Raw genomic sequence first — 19,157 nt, forward strand, 5'->3', positions numbered from 1 at the left:
TAATTGCTTTGCAAACGGAGACTGCAATATGAACATGTCTGACATTATCGATTATCGTCAATCTACTGTTTGTTTTGTTCCAAAGTTTTTCCTCCATACAGGTGTTGCGGTACAGGTTATCAGTAGCTTGACCTCGCAGTCTTTATTGTCATATTAATTTTTTGTTTCAAAACCTAGCTAGGGTCATTTCCATCTGTATTTAGGCAAGAACAAGCATATGCAATCTAGGTCTTTGGCCTCTGCTCACCCCACCTTACTACGTCCCTGTAGAGAATAATATTTTTTAAATGTCTCAATAGGTAACGTTTAATTGACGCTGCCTCTCGCGAGAGTACATAAAAGGAACATCTGAATTAGATCGGAATGAATACGAATCTCTTGAGAACATTACAGACAAAAGCGAAGCGCCACAGAAGAATTGTATCAGTACAAATTGTAATATCAGCTGGTAAATAGCGGAAGAGCCATGAGGACGGTATTGACAATTTTCATCATTACTGTGATTGTGCAGGTTAATATTTCTGTATTCTATAGAGAACCAAATAAACGCACATATATTTTTTCCAAAAGGTCTACTCCATCGATGCCTGTCATTTACGTTTTCGCCGGAGTACTTACATCGAACAAAACGTGCAGGAACTCTTTCAATTCGCCAAGAATATAGTGAATGATAGTGGTCCTATGATCAATGCCGTAATAGAAGCAATGCCTGACACTGAAGATTACGAAGAATACCGAGGGGAGTTAGAGAACTACTTAAGTCGATTGGATGAATACAAAGAAAATTCTGGCATGTGTGCCAAAAAGAGTATTGAATTAATGGTGTCATTTATGGACGTAATGATGCCATACGCCGAGGAGGAGGAAGAAATCTCACCTCAAGCTAAGGAAGTTCTTAGACTCTTAAGCGAAAATGGTCTACTGAATCTACAACAACAGGCTGAGAAGTGGATGGAAAATTTCGATGATGAAAAACTCCAAGAGGAGTATGAGACATGGTCCAAAAACGATATGAACAATATGACTTCGATATGGACAGAAATATGCTAGACAACACGTCGCCCTTAGAAAAAAAAGAAATTAACAAAACAGTCAACTGCCAGATAATATTGTCTTGAATACAATCTGCAGCAATAAAGCAGAGATAACGACTATTGCCCACAATAGACAAAAAATACATAATGTATTGATAAATATACACATATATATTGTATTTTATTATATTATTCAATAGTTTGCTTATCAATTAAAAAGATATGTTTAATTTTTTACTTAAGTTTGTCTATTAAATTAATCTTAATTAAGAAGTGTGGGTACAATTTAGTTTGCATGATTTCCTAATTCAACTTCATGTTCCAGATTCCACTCCGCGAAGTGGCTTACGAAAATTAATTTTTAGCGTTTTTCTTATAAATTGGAGGAGATTTGTAAGTTTTTTTCGTAGGGAAACACACACCAGAACCCCAGCAATCTCAGTACAACCAGTCAAAATCCAGTGGAATTCGTCAACTATAAGATAATGTTGCCAGAGTTAAAAACAAGCATCTTGGCTTCACAATCCAAACAGCTTAGTTGTAAAATGCATCGGCATGAAACTCAGAACTTGTAAATGATAATAATAAAACAGCCACTATAATTTTCATGCAAGGGGCCAATGAGCAAATTGTTATTTTTTATGAAAAATATCGTTCTAATTGTCATATCGTCTGCTAATTGTTCTTAGAAAGAATATTTCATTATTTGAAAAATGTATTTGACAGCAGTTTTAATCTTCATAAAATCGAAAGAATTTCTCAAATGATATAATTTTTTCTTCAGTATTTTCTATGGGTTTGAATTCTTCTAACCATTGCAACATGGCCATTTCCTTCTTTAATTCTTCCTCACTAAGCTTCCCCTTGTACTCGTCCATTTGTTCGTAGAACCGATCAACAAACCGGAGAAATTCTTTCTCAAATTCTCTGTCCAAATCATCGGAACCATATTTCTTTAGTTTCCTTTCAATATTCAACACATCCGGACTAGCTAAGGCCGCATCCAATTCAAAATAATGCGAAGTAGTGTTCGAATACAAATCCACCAAATTGAAAAGTTCATCTATTTCTTCGTATTTCTCATACCGTTCCATGAACTCGGTGATATTTTTAAGGAATTCCTTAATTAACGGGCTGTCATTGGGCTTAAGATCATCATCGTTGAGTATGCTGTGACTAATGTTGGCTGCTCGATCCACATAGCTCTGCGAGATGTCACGGAAAGCAATCAATGTGAAATACAAAAGTTGGTCCTTGGGTGTCAATTGTTCAGCACTTTCACTTTGATTAGCGTTGCCGATCTCATTGGCTATGTTCGAAGAAAGAACTTCATTGGAGTTCAAACCACTGTAGTCCCACTCAAACGACTTCGACTGGCCTAACTGCAATTGAAAATAGGTATATATTTCGCAAACATCATCAAGACGCAAACACCACTTAAAACTTACCCCAACTAAAGCAAGTGTAAAGAAAATAAACGAAAACGTTTTTACCACCATTTTTTCCAAGTGATTCCCGAACGCTTACTGATTAATTCTCATAACTGTTCGAACAGTTTTGTTTAGACTTTCCCGTGTTTATTTCATTGTGCAAAACTCAAAGCTAAAAGGTTATCAGATGCCTACGTCTGAATTAATCCACACATCGGACGAAACCCTATCAATATTTCATATTCTCATTGGCCATAAATTTAAATTCGCTCATGGGTTTTGTTTGTCGTGATCAATCGGTTGAGAGAGGACGTCATTGTGTGTGGATTGCCTTTTTGCAAAATTTGGATTTGTGTTTCGAGTTTTTATTAATGTAAAATTACTTTTAATGTTTTCGGATTTTTTTTCTAATAAAGCAAACCGTTAAAGCTGTCATATATGATATATCAGATCAGTATCAAAAAAAACTTCTGTCATCATTACACGTACCTCCTCTTCATTCGCAGAATAAATCATACTACTACGTACCAACCGCCTAGTAAGTTCCCCCACCCTCCTGGCATCAACTGACAATCACTTAAGTACAAATGGATGGGATGGATGGTTGACTATGAAAGCATCCATTCAGATGCAATACAAAGCCAATAAACAAAGCATTCATGGCTCTGGCTCAATGATCTTTTCCAATGATAAGATACAACATCATTCTCTCAACACCGAAGAAGACGCGCTTTTTCACAAATCGAACAAAAAATCCCCAGCCCAAGTCGAACCAAAGCAGCATGAACTACTCAGCCACACTGACAGCCACAACATATGAAAACCAGCGAGAAATCTCTCTACGCTCGCAGCCCGAGCAGTAGCACGACGCACGGCTACGACAAAGAAAGGCAGGAGAACGTCTCATAATCATTAAAACAGTACGAAGGTATACACTAAACGCGAAAGTATAGACAAAAGTGAAAATATATAATATCAACAACAAAAGACTGCGACTACCACACAACGATGGATATTTTCAAAATTATATTCGCCATTGCTCTGATGATGGAGGTAGGTTCCACCAAATATCAAAATTGATATAAATCGAGTATCGATTTCAGATCTCTTCAGCTGCCCGGGAACCATCCAGACGACACAAGCTGTTGCAATATGTTTTGCCCAAACACAAGCAGTGCATCCGAATATTTATGATGTTGCAGGAGCCTTGGCATCTGAACGTATTACGTGATCTCGAAGGCCTAATCGACGACGAGAGTGGGGAATATTCGCCCGTGTACGATGTGTACAAGGATTCTATTGAGGAATTTTTGGAAGCTTTTAAGGTATACTCCCGGGACGATCAGAATTGTGCCAAGGCTGAGCACCTTGTGGAAACAATATCCAAAACAAGGGAGCTCCTCTTTGCAACCGATGACTCGAAATTTCAAAAGGTGCTTCAGCGACACACTCTGGACCCACTTGATGTTTACGAACACCACACCTTGGAGTTCTACGATCGATTTGCCAAGGAATTCCTCAACTATGAGAGTAGTCTCAGCAAGGCGGAAGAGGAGAAGGAGTCACACCTAATCAAGTGGTTCGACAGTTTTATCGAGGAAAAAGACTTCTTGGAGAAAACCCAAAAGTTTGGCAAATTCTTCGACTTCTTCGAGGACGAAATGAAATACGATACGTCCATATGCAAATGTTTATTGTGAACAAAGAAAATTCTACCTATTTCAATAATTTGATAAATACCAATAAAGTGAAGTTAATATGATCACACAAACGATCGCTTTATGTATGCATGTGCATTTATGTATGTAGGTATATGGATGATGTAGATACATTAATGGCTACAGTATTGGACTGATGGTGCCTTGAAGCCTATAAGCGAGTATAGTAACTCAGTCGCATTTCGCATTCAAAGTGTGGGAAAAAGATGGATCACCATTTATCTGTTAATTTGTGGCAAGAGGAATCTTTTAATTGATCCCTTCTCGCACTTTTAGTAATAATTCATTTTTATTAACATACTTGCTTCGTTTGGTATACGCAAGCCAAATGTCATAGCATTTGCTTGTAATCATTTTGCCAGGGGATTTAGTGGTATATTAGAATAATGTAATTAATCGGTCGTAGTTATCATTGAAAAGGAGGAATTCCTCAAACTATATGAAGTACATAATTGGACAACTTAAAAGACCACTCTTAATATCTGGTTTGGTTCTTACGGGGTTACAAATAATGTGATAAGTTCCCATTATAACATGAGCATATTTTCGAACCTTTCAGTCGTTCTTATAAGAATTTCAAACAACATTTGAAAACTTCTATGTATGTATATATTTTCCCATATCTCCGATAAAAGACTATATAATTCAATGAAATCGGTAGCAAGTAGCGATTTCAGACCTTAATATTTTAAGATAATCTCCTCCAACAATAGGCTTTTATTCTGACCCTGACCCTAACCATAACTCCATACCTCGGACCCCAACCCTAACACCATGCATCATTTCGTAAGGTTTGGACAAAAATAGCAAACTGTAGCGCATTTAAAAACTGACATGGACACACGGAGCTAGATCGACTCAGCTCGACGAGAACACATAGTATTGTCCTGTACAAATAAAATTTATGGGTATTACCTTACCTTGAAACATATTCAAATAGACAAATTGGGAAACAGAATATTTGTTCCGAGATAGAAATTTAGGAAAGTAACAACTATGTGGTAGTAGTTGGTTGCCTTATATTCATTTGGTTAAATGTTATATTGGCAATGTTCTTTATACCAACACACGTGGGGATGCATACTTACATTTGACGACTTTTGTAAAATTGTTACATTAGTTCTGCTCGAACGTAGGTGCATGAAGACTGCACCCAACTCTTTAGCCTGCTTATTGGTTCGGTCTTCTCCTACTCCGTTCTATTATTATTGAGGAAACGAAAGTAATCTTTTCTGGAAGTTGTCCAAAGTCAGTGCTCCTGCTTGAACGTGAACGGGATCAATGAAAATTCGTTTTCGCATAAAACATTTCACTATTGATTGCAATAACATTAATTTTAAGAAACACACACGCACTAGCTTTGGACACGGGACGCACAACAAAAATCACTTCACTTAACTTTGCCTTCTCACATTAGAATCGGATTCAATATAGTTTTTTTTTAACCGATATATACTTAAGTGAACACTTTTTCCATCATTATTACACAATATATTAAAATGCTTATTTTATTTCACTATTAATTGGCAAAGATTTCATTTCAAGCTTTCAAGTTGCAATTTCCCACCAACGACGAAAAAACATGACTGTCATGCTTCTTCTTTAAAACTAAGTAACACTGAGTGTTAACACTGTATGGGCTATCAATGAAATTTGAATTAAAGATAAATGTAAACACGGCTTACCTTTATGTTTTGCATATCCGGTTAGATTTAATTTAATTACAAACGGAAATCAATGCTCGCAATTCAACATAAAATGAAATAGATCCATTTCGTTAAATTATTTGATTGGAAAGGACATTCGTTGGCTTTTCAATCAATTTTTAACTAGAAGAATTAAAAATTCAAAAATTCCAAACATCAAAACAAGGTAGGGCGCCTTTAAACGAATCTGTCGGATTTGCTGCCAAATTGATTAACCACATTAGATGAATTCAACTTTAATCTTCACTTGATGCCCAAAGACATAAAAACATTAAAAACATTCCATATAACAAAAATTACTGCATATTAGTAATAATAAAATTATTTTTGGCATGGCTGGCCTTACCCTGTTGCCTAGAAAATACCCCTTGGCCATTATATTCAAATTATTATCATTCCTCTGAAAAGTACAATCCTTCAATTTTTAATCGAGGATTAGTTTTGCGTACTCATTTTGTACACTCGCCTTCGAAAACCAATTCATTTAATTTTTAAAATTGTTTGGCAATTACTTTTTTTTGCTGAACAAGTAAAAAGCAGCTAAGTTCGGCCATGCCAAACTTCCGGAGACTACCATTTATATGAAAACTGTTATATGGAGACTATACGTAGACGTGGACCTGTTTACAAAATTGTTTGTCATAGGGTGTAGTACCCATTAGAAACTTCAAGTACCAAATTTGAAACAATTCCCGTGAATAATTTCAGTAAAATCATAAAAATAACGAGTATTGGGAGGTACCGTCTTATGGCGGTTATACGAAGACGTGAACCTGCATACAAAATTGTTTGTCATAGGCTGAAGTACCCATTACGAACTTTATATATGAAATTTGAAATAATTCCCGTAAATGTATGTATGCAAAATTTTAGCCTTCTATCTCAATTCGTTCGAAAGATAGCGTGATTACAACAGACAGACGGACATCGCTAGATCGTTTAAGAATTTTACGCTGATCCATAGGGTCTATTATAAATATTTGGAGGAGTTACAAACGGAATGACAACGCCATGGAATGGTGGAGGGTATAAAACAATTTTGCGGAAAATAATTGCTTTGTATAACTGTAAAAGTTTTAAAGAGAACGATCAAGATTGTCCCTAGTAAACTCGCCTAAAAGTGGATACAGAACATGTGCGAATGGTGAGTAGTACGTCGGATTCCAGGTAAGGACCTTATATAAAATTACAATTTTACAAAAAAATATGATTCGAGTACTGGAAATATTGAGCCTACATCACAATTTTTCGCACAACTATTACGGTTCCTGGATGAAATGGCCACTCACTATTTAATCACATACTCGAACAAAGACTGTTCCTTAAGCCTAATGTGTATTAAGAGTAGAGCTGCTACAAACCGAATGATTGCATTTGGAAAGTCAGACAGCAGCAAGGCTGCCTTCCAACAACAACTGCAATACTTTCTGACAGCAGCAAACCTTCTGCAAAAACTACCATGTCATAAGGTTAAGTTAAACACATTAGACATTCTTAATTTTTTTACCACATTATTATTGCGATACATACTTCGCTCTTCCCGTTCATTTTTCGGTATTTTTTTAAAGCTTGACTTGTACATTTAATAATTTCATCAAGGGAATTCAACTTTTTACATTTCAAGTCACAATAAAAATGGGCTAAACATTAAAGTTATCGACTTAGATATACGAAAGGAAAAACTATTTTCTCCACTCGAAGTGGTAAATTTAGTTCTTCCACCTCTTGTTTTCGTAGTCCCATTTGGATGAGAGGCCAGCAACGGGATTGATTTCCAAATCGAGCATACGCTTCAATTGGGCCTTTTGGTGTTCCTCATCGAAAGAAGCAGGTAATTCATCATAAACTAAAAATAAAGTCTATTATTGCCAATTACCAAGAGCATATATGTTACTTTATATTCTTACCGAAAAGGTTCATGAGAATAGCCACCCAGATAGCGGCACTGGCAAACAACAAACCCATACCCAAATGCAATTTCCATTCCCCGGAGGGAGCTTTAAGTTCGGCTAATGTTTGGCAGAAACTGGCACGGTACAAAGCCTTTTTCTCTTCGACACTCAACTTCTTCCAATCTCCCTTCTCCTTTTCACGCAAGTTGTTGATTTCGTTGGTTGGCTCGCGGAAACGAACTGGAGGCATGGGATAGTCAACACGATCAACATAGCAAGCTGTGCCGTTCCAGCCGTAGCCCACGATTTCACGTTTGCCAATTTTATCCAAGGTGTGAACAGAGGCTACGCTGCCGACTTGGGATGTGCGGGGCAATTGGGCAGCCAATTGGCGGCGGAGTGCCATGTTAAGAACGCGTAGAGCCATGGTAAAGTTTTGTGATCAAAGTCTGTGAAAGAAGAATAATTTATTTTGTAATCAAAAACTATCGGGAAATTCGTTGCAGATTTGATTCATTACTATGACTGTATGAGCAGAACTGCGTATAGATTAGAGGTTATGTAACATAGCTTTTAACGCCTGCATTCAGCGAACAAAATGTATATTACCAAAAAATTTTAAAGAATTTTTGAACTTTAAATTGGTTATTTTCCGTTCTCATTATTTTATCTTTTGTAAATTATTTTTTTTTTTCTTTTTCACATGTTTCGAACTTTTTTTCTTCGCTCTTCGGCTTGTTACACAACGCCTAATGCAGATACATTGCTCAAACCGTCCTAAATATGAAATAAGTTTAAAAGAATGATAATTTCTTCTTTATGTAAAGCTTAGTGACTGCCAATGAAATTGAGAATAAGCCTAACATAAAATTCACAAATTACTTTTCTTAAAAAACACTTGAATTCCAACTCACTCTTGCACTGGATATTGAAAAATCCAAATCAACTTACACACTGAAAAATCGAAACATATGTCGTGCACAGTTGTATTTGGATAAGCACAAGACCTACCATAGCAAAAAGTGTTCGCAAAGATGTCATCAGCACAGAACAGTATTTTTACCATGGCACAATAAATTACAAAGCGGGCCTATGGTGGTATAATTATTTCATGTAGCTGCAAATCCCAGCTGATTTGGCTCTATAGTAATACTAGTGACGTTTTATGATTTAATTCTATTTCTTCATATGCTATTCCTTTACATTTTGTTGAGAGATTTGAACCTACAACTAACAACTATACATTCAGGGGAATAATATGGAAGCATTAAAATTAAATATTTTAAGAACTATTATTTTTAATTTTAATTCTTGATTACAATAGGTATACACTTTGTTGAGAGATACGTATAAACAACTGACAACTATACATTCAGGGGAATAATATGAAAACATTCATATTGAATATTTTAAGAACTATTCTTCTCCATTTTCAATTTAGTAATACAAATTCCAAAAATGTACTGCTCTGTTCCACAACCTGCAAGAAACTACTAGTTTTGCATTTTTTTCGATATCATAAAGGGAAAATCGGTTATCGTAGTAAAAACGTTTACATTCTTGCAGTACTGGAACAGACTATTTATTTTTGAAATTAAAATAATTTATCAAAATTTATTTGTTTTGTTTATATTTTTGGACTTATAAATCTGACACTTAAGTATAACAGTATAAAAAATTGCATGTGGTTTTTGTTACGTTTGTTGTACAACAACACTTGCTGTTACCCGTGTTATTCCACCATGAATGATGTGTATCATTCAATGGAAAACGGTAGAAAACCAAACATTTTGGAATGACAACTCTAAATGTACCCATCATTAGTGCTGTTCCAGAACCTGCAAGAATCTCCTGGGTTTGCAATTCTTTCGATATCATAAACAGAAAATCGGTTATCATAGTAAAAACTTTTAACATTCTTACAGTTTTGGAACGGACTAATTATTTCGCACAATTAACATTTGAAAAAGGGTTTCCCGACGATTCACATTCAAACGATACAGCTCGGGAACTCACAGCCGAAATATACTAAAGCAATTGTATTTTGTATTGTTGTATTTTGTATTGTTTGTGTTAATCGCACCTGTTTCACCATTTATTTCTATGGCACGCTCTGAAAAAAATGCTTCTGGAGATAATTGATCTTGTGTTTTTAACCAGAAAAAATGTAATTAACTGGTACCTTAAAATGCATAAAATATTTATTTATTATCGAAAATAGCAATAGAATTCTCTGAAAACGAACTGCAAAAAATAAATTCTTAACATGCTTTAAATATTCTATATTGTGGATGTGTCTTTATTTAATTGCAGGATAGTGAACTATGTGTAAATACATTCAGTAACTTATCAATTGAGCGTTTATAAATGTATTTTTGGGATTACACGGGTAGGCAGAAGAAGCCATTGTCCAGGAATTATGTTTGTTCAGTTGACGATTGTAGTCCTCGAAAAGTTCCGGGCACACCCGATACGGTTGATCATCACATGTGAGTGTAATCGGTGGAACTGGGTGATGTCTTTGATTATTGTCGTAGAAATTCGTTGCAAGTGAATACTTAGCAGGGCCAGCGTTATCTTCATTGTGGTATAATCGATTGCAATCGATCGTATGTACAGCAGTTTGCTGCGGAGATATTACTGCGTACAAAGTCGAAACAGAAGGAATGCTGGGATATTGAGGGTGGGCGTAATGGAATCCTTGGCAGTGTTCACCTGCATTGGTCGATACTGCTTCGTTGCAGTTGCTGTCTTCAGAGTACGACGTCAACGGCACTAAACTTTGTTTAAAATCCGCTTGAACTGGTGTTGTAACTGTGTCATATTCAGGTAGGGACGCCCCTCCAACGTTATTTGATTGTGGTGGTGGTGGCAAAACACCGAGGGTAACTGATTTTGGGCCAATAAGGTTTTTAGCATGTTCTTGGAACTGCGATGTAACATAAATAATAGGTTGATACAATATCTGAGGAACTTTAGACTTTGAAATGTCTCCCGGTTCATCACTTTGTTCACCTGGCAGCGAGTTCTTAGTATAATGGTCTTCGGCTGAATCTCCATTGCTTTCATACTGAACTTGCTGAGTAGTATTTTCAGTAAGGTTTCCCGAGTCAGTAGGCTGTGTTGTGATACTGTAAGATTCTTTTTCCTCTTGTGTGGGAACATAGTTGTTGCTAATGGGATGGTTCGCAGTATTTTTTTCGCTTTCATCGCTTGGACGATAAACTGATGTACCGTCACCATAGTTGTTATTATCACTATTATATGAATTGGCTGGATTGCCGGCAAAGCTAACTTCGCACTCCGGGCAAACACATCTCTGACAGTTTCCACCAAATAATGGCTGAAAAGGACGCCAGGGTGGTAGTTGTGGAAACGGTTGAAAGGGCTGTGGAAAATCATTAGGTGTTGACCCGTCACCAGCATCGATCCTACAGTTGGCAGTACATTCCCTGTCAGCAAAAATGCCTCGACTAAACAAGTCGGTCCAAAACGACCTTTGGGTGCGCTTAAGCTCCTCCGTTGGTCCAACATTTGGATATTGGCCATCTGCCAACGCATAATACTCGGCAGGGTTAACTTGATCTGAAGAAGTCCCGAATTGTATTAAATCCGAAGAACTAGCAATCCTTATTCCCAGTAGAACACATGCAAGGCTATGCCATGCTAAGGATATATTTCCCCAACAAAATTTCATGACAAATGTTATCAGTACCAAAAATCAACTAAACACTTTGCAAATCGTAATAAAACTGATACGTGGAAATGCCAATGGTTAATATGGCTAATTATGCGGAATGTCAACTCATCATAATTGGTAGTAAGCAACTTTATTCGAAATATTTAGGTCACCATCAATGCAAGTATTTTTTTTTTTTAATTGTATACATACATGCAAATTCATATTTAAACAAATAACTGTAGTTGTAAAAAACGCTCTAGGAAATTTGCTGGGCTAGTGTAAAATGTATGGATTGAGCTATTCATAATAATAACAATAAGATTGATATTAAGGGTGTAATCCTTAAATTTCAATTGGGGTGTTGTTGATAGTGTTAGCTTCGAGTTTCCTGCGACATGCAAAAATGGAATAACACACACCCACTCTGCCGTCTACAATTAATTTCATTAAGTCATTTTAGAGTGCACCTTTGCTGCATACATCATGGTTTTGAACTGTTTAGATGTTGTTCCTCTCTGTTTTTCTTTTTGTTTTTTGGTTGAATTCTTCGACTCTTCCTTGGGAATTGTTGGTTGAGTTTCGCTTTCTGCATTTTTGTTAAGCATAGCTCTAGGAGCGGAGATTATGGGTTTATCACATTCGCATTGAAATGAAGACCTCCCAGTACCATAACTAAGACTCATATGTGGGTTAAATCGTTCTATCAGTAGAGTTTCAGCCATCTAAAAAGACGAGTAATGTAGTGCTGGTATAGTATTATATTTGATTTCATAGTATATTTGCCTATATATATCATACGGAGCTATTACCAGTCTGTAATTTGATGATATCGATTTAATAATAAGCAAGGTATATATTTGACATATACCAGAAATGTTACATCGCTGCTGTATTATACATGCAATGGTTCTTCATTTTTATTGTCAGTATGATTAGATTGAGATGTGGTTCGGACGGATTCGACTAAAATATTCTGGCCCTCTAAGCATATTCACTACATGCGATACAATTGGGATGATCTGCTCAAAATCCCGAAGGTATTTTGCATGATCCTCGATACATGTAAATTTAAGAAATTGTTACCTATTTTTCGCAGTTAACTTTGTACAATAAGAAATGTTTTTTTTTTAAACTTTAACACTAAAACACGAATACGATACGAATAATCAATGTAGTGACGTCTTAGCAATGTCCAACTCGGTTGAAATCAATAGGGATTTTTCATGATGTAGGTTCATGGATAAGAGAGCCTTCCAATGCATATAGTTCCTCATATAGCGGTTCTTTCCAATTTTCGGCATTTTGAAGCCTTCAGCAACAATGCTCAACCAATCAAGGTTGATGGTTGATGGCCTAAGTTTGCCATCATAAGTGGCTATAATTTTACATTTGAGATCTTAAAAGCTATAATACATTGTGTCAATGTTCGCCAGTGTATGCACTACTTGAAAGGGTAGTGAAAATATATTCCATTCATAAAATGTTATAATCGAGTTATTCTAATAAAAACTATCAAGCGACGGATACGAACTGATGATTGGATTACGTCTTTGTATACATTTTTGGTTGGAATAGAATAGGTCGAGGATATTCTTTCACGAAAAATAAATTAACTTACAACAATTAATTGAAGTGTATTCAGAAGTACTAATACTTTCTTTTTATATAATTCTATAACTGGTTAAATATTAAATTGCAGTGGCTAGTCTTTACATAAACAAATTAAATTAAAAATAATATTAGCTCCTATCTTCAAGGACACATTGCGGGCCATACTCAGATTAACTGAATTTTAAGATCGCTTGTAACTTAATGTATCCCAACGTATTAAAACCTATATTGGCACGAATTAGAATACAAATCCATTTCATTTACCTTAACGTGAGAATACATATGTACTGGGTTATTAATTGTTGGTTTTGTCTCACGAATATATATCTTTTGGTTAATAGTAGTGACTAAGATTTCTCCAAGAATTTGGTTTCGAGAATTTTTAATGTTCATGGGAGACGATATTGACATGTAAAAAATAAATATAAATTTTGTTACTTCGAAATTGGTAATACTCATTCTGACGGTTTAGCCTGAACTGATTGTTGTCTTGCTTCAAATCATAAGTTTCGTGTCTTTACCCCACGACGTCTCATATTTCCTTTATATCTTTGAGATCAGTTGACAAATTTTTAAAATTTCACAATTGACATTTTTGTTGTTAGCCGAGATTCTATGAAATTCGGCCATTGCCTACGGGTTTGCCCTGATTTCATTTGTCAACACATTAAATTTAGTATTATAAGATGTATTTTATTTTTTATATATTTATTCTTTTGTATGAAAATTCCAAAAGTGTTTATCAAATAATAATTTTATGATATTTTTCGTTTATTAATATTATAATTACTTTTATGTGTTATGTATAGTGTTTTTTATTATTTTCTAGTACCCACAGGTGATGAGATAATCTCCAAGTTTCTCTACGACGGATGCGGCCTGTTGTGGTTGAACGGGGTCCTCATAGATGGAAACAATCACGGCTGCAAGCAAAAAAGTACAAGTGTTGTTATACAGAAACTTGTAATTCACTTTGTTGTATTTCTAAAAATGTAGCATCTCAAATAATTGGCCTACATCATTCATGCATTTTTCTATACAAATTTAATGTTGATTTCATACTCAAAAACAATGACTATAAATAGAAATGTTTGCGACAACAGCATCCACTGATACAAAACTAATACACAAACGTCTACGTTTCATATTTATTTTTTTCCTCAAAACCATTTACACCGATTCTGTGTCGATATACTAACCTTGGGTAGTTTTCATGCAATGAACTCCACTACGTCCAAACTTGGCGCGGACTACACGATCTGTACCGGATAAGTAGATATATCTTTGGCCGGCCAGTGTAACACCATTGCTGGTTAAGAGGTCCTGATTTTCAAAGCCAGAAATGAGTTTAGAGAGTTCATCCTTTGTTACCTGCAAATATATATATATAATTTTTTTATTAAAAAGTCCATTGACACTCAAAAATGTATATAAACATTTCTATAAAGTATACGAACACACACCCCACCCACCACCTACCCACATTCTACCTACCCGTTAACAAAAACAGCGATAGTAACATAAGTACATGTGTGAGTGCGTGTGTGTGTGGCAATCCACCACCTCACTACCACCCTTAACTGACAGTTTTGTTTTCCTTTGCGAAAATTTCAATGTCACTCAATACTACAAAAAATACAACCGAGAAGATTGCGAGCGAGACGTTAACAAGTTAAACAAGCAGACAGTTGAACTTGCATTCAAAACCACTCAGTTTCCACAGTTTCACTCAAGTATTACCTTTGGCCTCTTTCTCCCCTATCTGTAACTAAGGCGGCCATTTTGACACAACCAGCCGGTTTTTGGCAATACAAAACAAAACGTCTGGTATCAGCGGACTCTCACTCAATACCAATTTGCCATATATACCAACCGAAGAAGTTAAAAATGGAATACATAAAATGGAATACAGAGAGCGTGCCGAGTGTAGAATATGGATAAAAAGATTGCAAAAACGAAAGAGGCAGAGAACACGCAGAAGATAGATAAGAAGAAAAATATACACGATGCCGGTTGAGCGTTATGAATATACAATGGGCGTGTGAAAGTGTGCTGTGCATAGCCAGCCAATCTATACATATATATTGTATGTGTATAAAATTTACCACAAAGTGCAAAATTTTCAATCATTTTGCATACATATATCGGAAGAAAAAAATAATATTTTCCATTCACGACACCAAAAATTTGGCAAACGACCGGTCGGTCGCGCGTACTTTTTTCAACGCTCAGCGGCAGCCTTGATAAAAATAGGTATGTGGGGGTTGTGTGTTTTAAAAACATGAATGTCAAAGTAGACTGTATTGCCTCCATAAAGTATGTTGCGTTAATGTAATCGTCGTAAGTAGTATTTACTATTCATTCTTCGCTATGATTATATGCTCAACAAAATGTTGATAAATAATTATATCGAACTTCATTCAGTTGTTAATATATTTTATTCTGTCACTGACTTGTCCGCTCGTCGGATGGCACAGATAATCTAAAAATACACTTCTCCAAGTGTTGCAGCTGCTGTGCTCTTGTTTATATTAGCAATGTTTTTAAAATAAGTGGATGTGGTCAGATTTGAGATATGAATCACACAACATATGATTCAGTGTGTTTAAGGGATATGCGGCGGTACTGCATGCAACACAAATTTATTTTCATTTCTACTCTTCCATTTTGGATTTTTCATGTCCCCTATGAAGATTTCCCAATGTCAAATATATACTCCTTGTGGGATCGTGACCAACGCACAGTCAAATTTTGAAAAATAATCTCAACACATGTTGGAAATATGTTCAATTCTATATGCTGTCTGTCTGTCGTAAAACCATTCATCCAATTACTTGTGAAGAATAAATACATCTTTTTAAATATTACAAAAGTAAAGGAAAATGCGCACTCGGTTTTTATATAAATGTACATACATACATACATATTACTTGTATGTTCCTCTTTCGTTGCTTGGACAAGAGACGTCTTATTCTGATTACGGCAATAGCCTGCCCTAACAGGAAATAATGCCTGAATTGTATTATTTTCGACAATGGATTGTGATATAGGGGGCACCGCCCTCTTCTCCTTATCATTGGCGATGCCTATTTTAAGTAGGAAAAACGAAATTAAAATTCTCCTGACGTCGAAAAATCGTAAAAAGACTTATGTCTTCCTGTCTCATAAAGCGCCATAAGTCCCCCTCCACTGAAGTTTGTCGCCATCGTTAAGAAAGGAAATGTAAAAGTAGGGAGTAAAATATACAATGATAGCTATAGCTAACTATTGGTGGTGGCACGTATGGTGAGGATTTTTGTTGAAGGTGGTGTGTGTCGTGCGTGAAGGGCGTTTGCTTTAAATAAGTTTCTCCTTTTTAATACCAAATTTGAATTGTCGTATTGCAATCCTTTGTATTGAACCAGGAATGACATATACGGAGCAATTATTTTTGTACTGTCTTCAATTATAAGAATGAACATCGACTCTAAAAAATGTGTATTAAGGAGTCACGCCCATGTAGCCTTCTTACTCACTAAATATGGGTACTTACCTCAAAACCTTTGGAAGATGCCCAAACATTTCCGTCGTGTCCGGCGATGCAGGCTTTGGTGACGCATTGCGAGGCCATCAATTGGTTGTCAACATAATCTTGCCAGCTCATATTTGATTTTTAGCGGTTAACTTCACTTGAAAACAGGAAAACTACGCGTCAACACTTATAATACAGCAAATATACTAACTGCAAAAATTAATAAAAAGAATAAATAAATAAGTATATCAAATCGGTTGAAAGCAGATAATATATCGGCATATTGTCAAGAAACAAAGAATTCTCAAAAAAATCGGACCTTTTTACTTTCTTTTGTGCAATGCCAACGCAGCCGCTATCCAACTATTAATCAGCAAATTCTGCAAAAACAAAAACTAGCCGAAAACTTTTCCAGACTGCCGCACACACCAGTTCCACTCAAGCAACTGAAAACGAATATGTGAAAATGACATGTTCAACATGGAGCGCTTTTTCCACACTCTTTTTTATCTACTCAACACTTCATTCACTCAATGGATTCTCGGATTCTCTTTGTCCGGTTGTTTCTCCGACGTTGCGTGACTCAACACGGCCGACAGTCGACATGAATCAGAGTTTAAAATTTGAAATGGATGATTCAGAGGGATCTAAGGATAAAAACTACACCAGAATTTTCACGAATAACTTTTACCTCCATATAATACTTTTAAGAATTGGCTGCCACCAAACATTTAACATTTTTCCTTTTCTGTGACGCGAATGTGTTTGCGAATACACACACAGAACATATTGCACAAAGTATGTGTATAACAATTGCAAAGACGTTTGCGAATTTCTCTTTGTCTCATTTATTCTTTCTGATCAGTAACCGATTTTAATTCCATCTAACCTAAATGTCATAAAATAAATCAAAACTTACATTTTTTCTCCTTTCCAGAAATGGCACAGCACGGGATACAATATTCGTCCACAATTTCACTCCTTTTTTAATTTAAAAATGCTTTTAACTCCAATTTAATGTCTTCTACACGACGAACGCAAATAAATGACTGACTACAATTGAGAAAGTGACCGATTGAGTAAGTGCTGCCAAGCAAAAAAGAAGTTCATAGCGGAGCCTTGATAAGTACTGCCAGCCAGCAAGAGAGAATTTAAAACGGAATTAAGATAAATGCTGCCGTTAATTCACCTTGAAATGATAACATTCACTTTGGGAAATAACATAAAAGCGACAACTCGTTTCCAATCGCTGTGTCGCTTATCGCTTTTGGACTTGCATTTATGCACAAGTTTAAGGAACATTTCTTAAACTTTCTTTCTCCTACAAAAACAGATTAACTTCGCCCATGTAAATGGGCACGAATTTATTATTACTTTTGAATCATGGCAGAAGAATACAGGTAGATACATCAACGCTTGGGAGCATTAATATGTCAACAAATTTAAATGTTTTTTTTTTCAAATATAAGTAGATTTTTATATGCTTTCTTATGTTACGTCATTCGGAGGCTATTATAATTTGCGTTTTCTAACAATTTTTACAAATTTAAATAATTTTTCATTCAACAATTTCAATTCCAAAATTGGTTTGACAGTTAATTGTTCTAGCAGCTGGGTCGATGCAACTACCTGTATTCTTCTACCATGTTTTGAACTTGCTGCCAGACTATGAAAATTTTCAATGTTTTCTTATTTTCATCTAAATTTTTATCGACGTATACACACAAATTTTTTTCATATGAAAATTGTTGATATTTTCTATTAAAATGAACAGGAATCAAAGAAATGACGTGCAGCTATCTTGATTTGAGAGTTACGAATTTAAGCACAAAGAATAATTTCAGATTACAGAAGGTTGTGTACATAGTTTCACCCATGGTACAATGAATTCAAGGTAGGGTAGAACTACCATATGATTTAAATTTTTTTATTTTTCTGGCTTAAAATGTAAACTTCATTTGCTTATGTGTGTGTCTTCTTTTCAATAATAAAAAATTGTTCAGAAAATATTCAAATTCGGGTGTTTTCAAAATGCTTATTGCAAGGAATGCATCGACAAAATCTACAGTTTTTGTCGCGAAATAAACCATAAGAGATATATAGAACATGATATTGAAAATAAATTTTGACCATTCATTCAGTTTTCGCCGTTTTTTAATTATTTATTCAAAATCAATGCAACAAGTTGTTTACTTTTTTATTGTTTTGATAGTAATTCTGACATTACAAGCCAAACAGGTAGACCTCTATACTTGCAATTTTTTCAAAGTTGACCTACCTTCTCTTCATTGTACCATGGTTTCACCCCCTTCATAACTCTTGCCTATAAACTCATTTTCACATTAATGAAAATTTTCATAGTCTGGCATAAGACTTAAATTGTGAAAAACGTTTATTTAATTTTACACGATTTTTAGCTTCCCTGAGTCTATCAAAGACGGGACAATTGACTGACGTAGGCGCCCCCAAAAAATGTAAAAACAATTGCAAAAGTATCTATTTGTATAAGTTTTCATTGTTCTATATTTCAATTCAATGGTAAACACAAGAACACAGAATAAGTTTTTTTAGTG

At 35.4% G+C, this 19,157-nt stretch overlaps 6 protein-coding genes and 1 long non-coding RNA gene across 9 annotated transcripts; 3 read left to right on the forward strand and 4 right to left on the reverse strand.

Moving 5' to 3' along the window:
• The first annotated feature begins 358 nt into the window (after positions 1 to 358).
• On the forward strand, positions 359 to 1,276 carry LOC101899115 (uncharacterized). Its single transcript, XM_005179357.4, has 2 exons — positions 359 to 511; positions 571 to 1,276. The coding sequence occupies exons 1-2, from the start codon at positions 467 to 469 to the stop codon at positions 1,048 to 1,050; spliced, it is 525 nt and encodes a 174-aa protein (XP_005179414.2). The 5' UTR covers positions 359 to 466; the 3' UTR covers positions 1,051 to 1,276.
• On the reverse strand, positions 1,191 to 2,680 carry LOC101898940 (hypothetical protein). The gene is made up of 2 exons (XM_005179356.4): positions 2,483 to 2,680; positions 1,191 to 2,416 (listed from the first exon to the last, which is right to left on the reverse strand). Exons 1-2 carry the CDS (start codon positions 2,531 to 2,533, stop codon positions 1,766 to 1,768), a joined length of 702 nt encoding a protein of 233 aa, XP_005179413.1. The 5' UTR covers positions 2,534 to 2,680; the 3' UTR covers positions 1,191 to 1,765.
• A 55-nt stretch (positions 2,681 to 2,735) lies between these two features.
• Positions 2,736 to 4,250, forward strand: LOC101899287 (microtubule interacting and transport protein). Its single transcript, XM_005179358.4, has 3 exons — positions 2,736 to 2,837; positions 2,971 to 3,517; positions 3,568 to 4,250. Exons 2-3 carry the CDS (start codon positions 3,473 to 3,475, stop codon positions 4,162 to 4,164), a joined length of 642 nt encoding a protein of 213 aa, XP_005179415.1. The 5' UTR covers positions 2,736 to 2,837; positions 2,971 to 3,472; the 3' UTR covers positions 4,165 to 4,250.
• A 3,129-nt stretch (positions 4,251 to 7,379) lies between these two features.
• On the reverse strand, positions 7,380 to 8,835 carry LOC101899576 (cytochrome c oxidase subunit 4 isoform 1, mitochondrial). 2 transcript variants are annotated; one of them, XM_005179360.4, is made up of 3 exons: positions 8,695 to 8,835; positions 7,796 to 8,229; positions 7,380 to 7,734 (listed from the first exon to the last, which is right to left on the reverse strand). In XM_005179360.4, the coding sequence occupies exons 2-3, from the start codon at positions 8,205 to 8,207 to the stop codon at positions 7,598 to 7,600; spliced, it is 549 nt and encodes a 182-aa protein (XP_005179417.1). In that variant the 5' UTR covers positions 8,208 to 8,229; positions 8,695 to 8,835; the 3' UTR covers positions 7,380 to 7,597. The 2 variants fall into 2 exon arrangements, with proteins under 2 accessions (XP_005179417.1, XP_011290844.1); XM_011292542.3 differs by having other exon boundaries at positions 8,663 to 8,811.
• Positions 8,836 to 8,984: 149 nt separating this feature from the next.
• On the forward strand, positions 8,985 to 10,063 carry LOC131803669 (uncharacterized). The gene is made up of 2 exons (XR_009342712.1): positions 8,985 to 9,635; positions 9,706 to 10,063. It is a non-coding gene; the product is annotated as an uncharacterized LOC131803669 (long non-coding RNA).
• Positions 10,051 to 13,593, reverse strand: LOC131803668 (uncharacterized). The gene is made up of 2 exons (XM_059125129.1): positions 13,338 to 13,593; positions 10,051 to 12,184 (listed from the first exon to the last, which is right to left on the reverse strand). Exon 2 carries the CDS (start codon positions 11,475 to 11,477, stop codon positions 10,119 to 10,121), a length of 1,359 nt encoding a protein of 452 aa, XP_058981112.1. The 5' UTR covers positions 11,478 to 12,184; positions 13,338 to 13,593; the 3' UTR covers positions 10,051 to 10,118.
• A 152-nt stretch (positions 13,594 to 13,745) lies between these two features.
• LOC101899736 (profilin) lies at positions 13,746 to 17,663 on the reverse strand. Of its 2 annotated transcripts, none has more exons than XM_005179361.4 (4): positions 17,504 to 17,663; positions 16,606 to 16,794; positions 14,273 to 14,444; positions 13,746 to 13,996 (listed from the first exon to the last, which is right to left on the reverse strand). In XM_005179361.4, the coding sequence occupies exons 2-4, from the start codon at positions 16,714 to 16,716 to the stop codon at positions 13,899 to 13,901; spliced, it is 381 nt and encodes a 126-aa protein (XP_005179418.1). In that variant the 5' UTR covers positions 16,717 to 16,794; positions 17,504 to 17,663; the 3' UTR covers positions 13,746 to 13,898. The 2 variants fall into 2 exon arrangements, with proteins under 2 accessions (XP_005179418.1, XP_005179419.1); XM_005179362.3 differs by lacking the exon at positions 17,504 to 17,663 and adding an exon at positions 16,904 to 17,036.
• Between the last annotated feature and the right edge of the window lie 1,494 nt (positions 17,664 to 19,157).

The sequence above is a fragment of the Musca domestica genome, unplaced genomic scaffold (genome assembly GCF_030504385.1).
Source record: "Musca domestica strain aabys unplaced genomic scaffold, Musca_domestica.polishedcontigs.V.1.1 32, whole genome shotgun sequence".
Lineage (NCBI taxonomy): Eukaryota > Metazoa > Arthropoda > Insecta > Diptera > Muscidae > Musca > Musca domestica.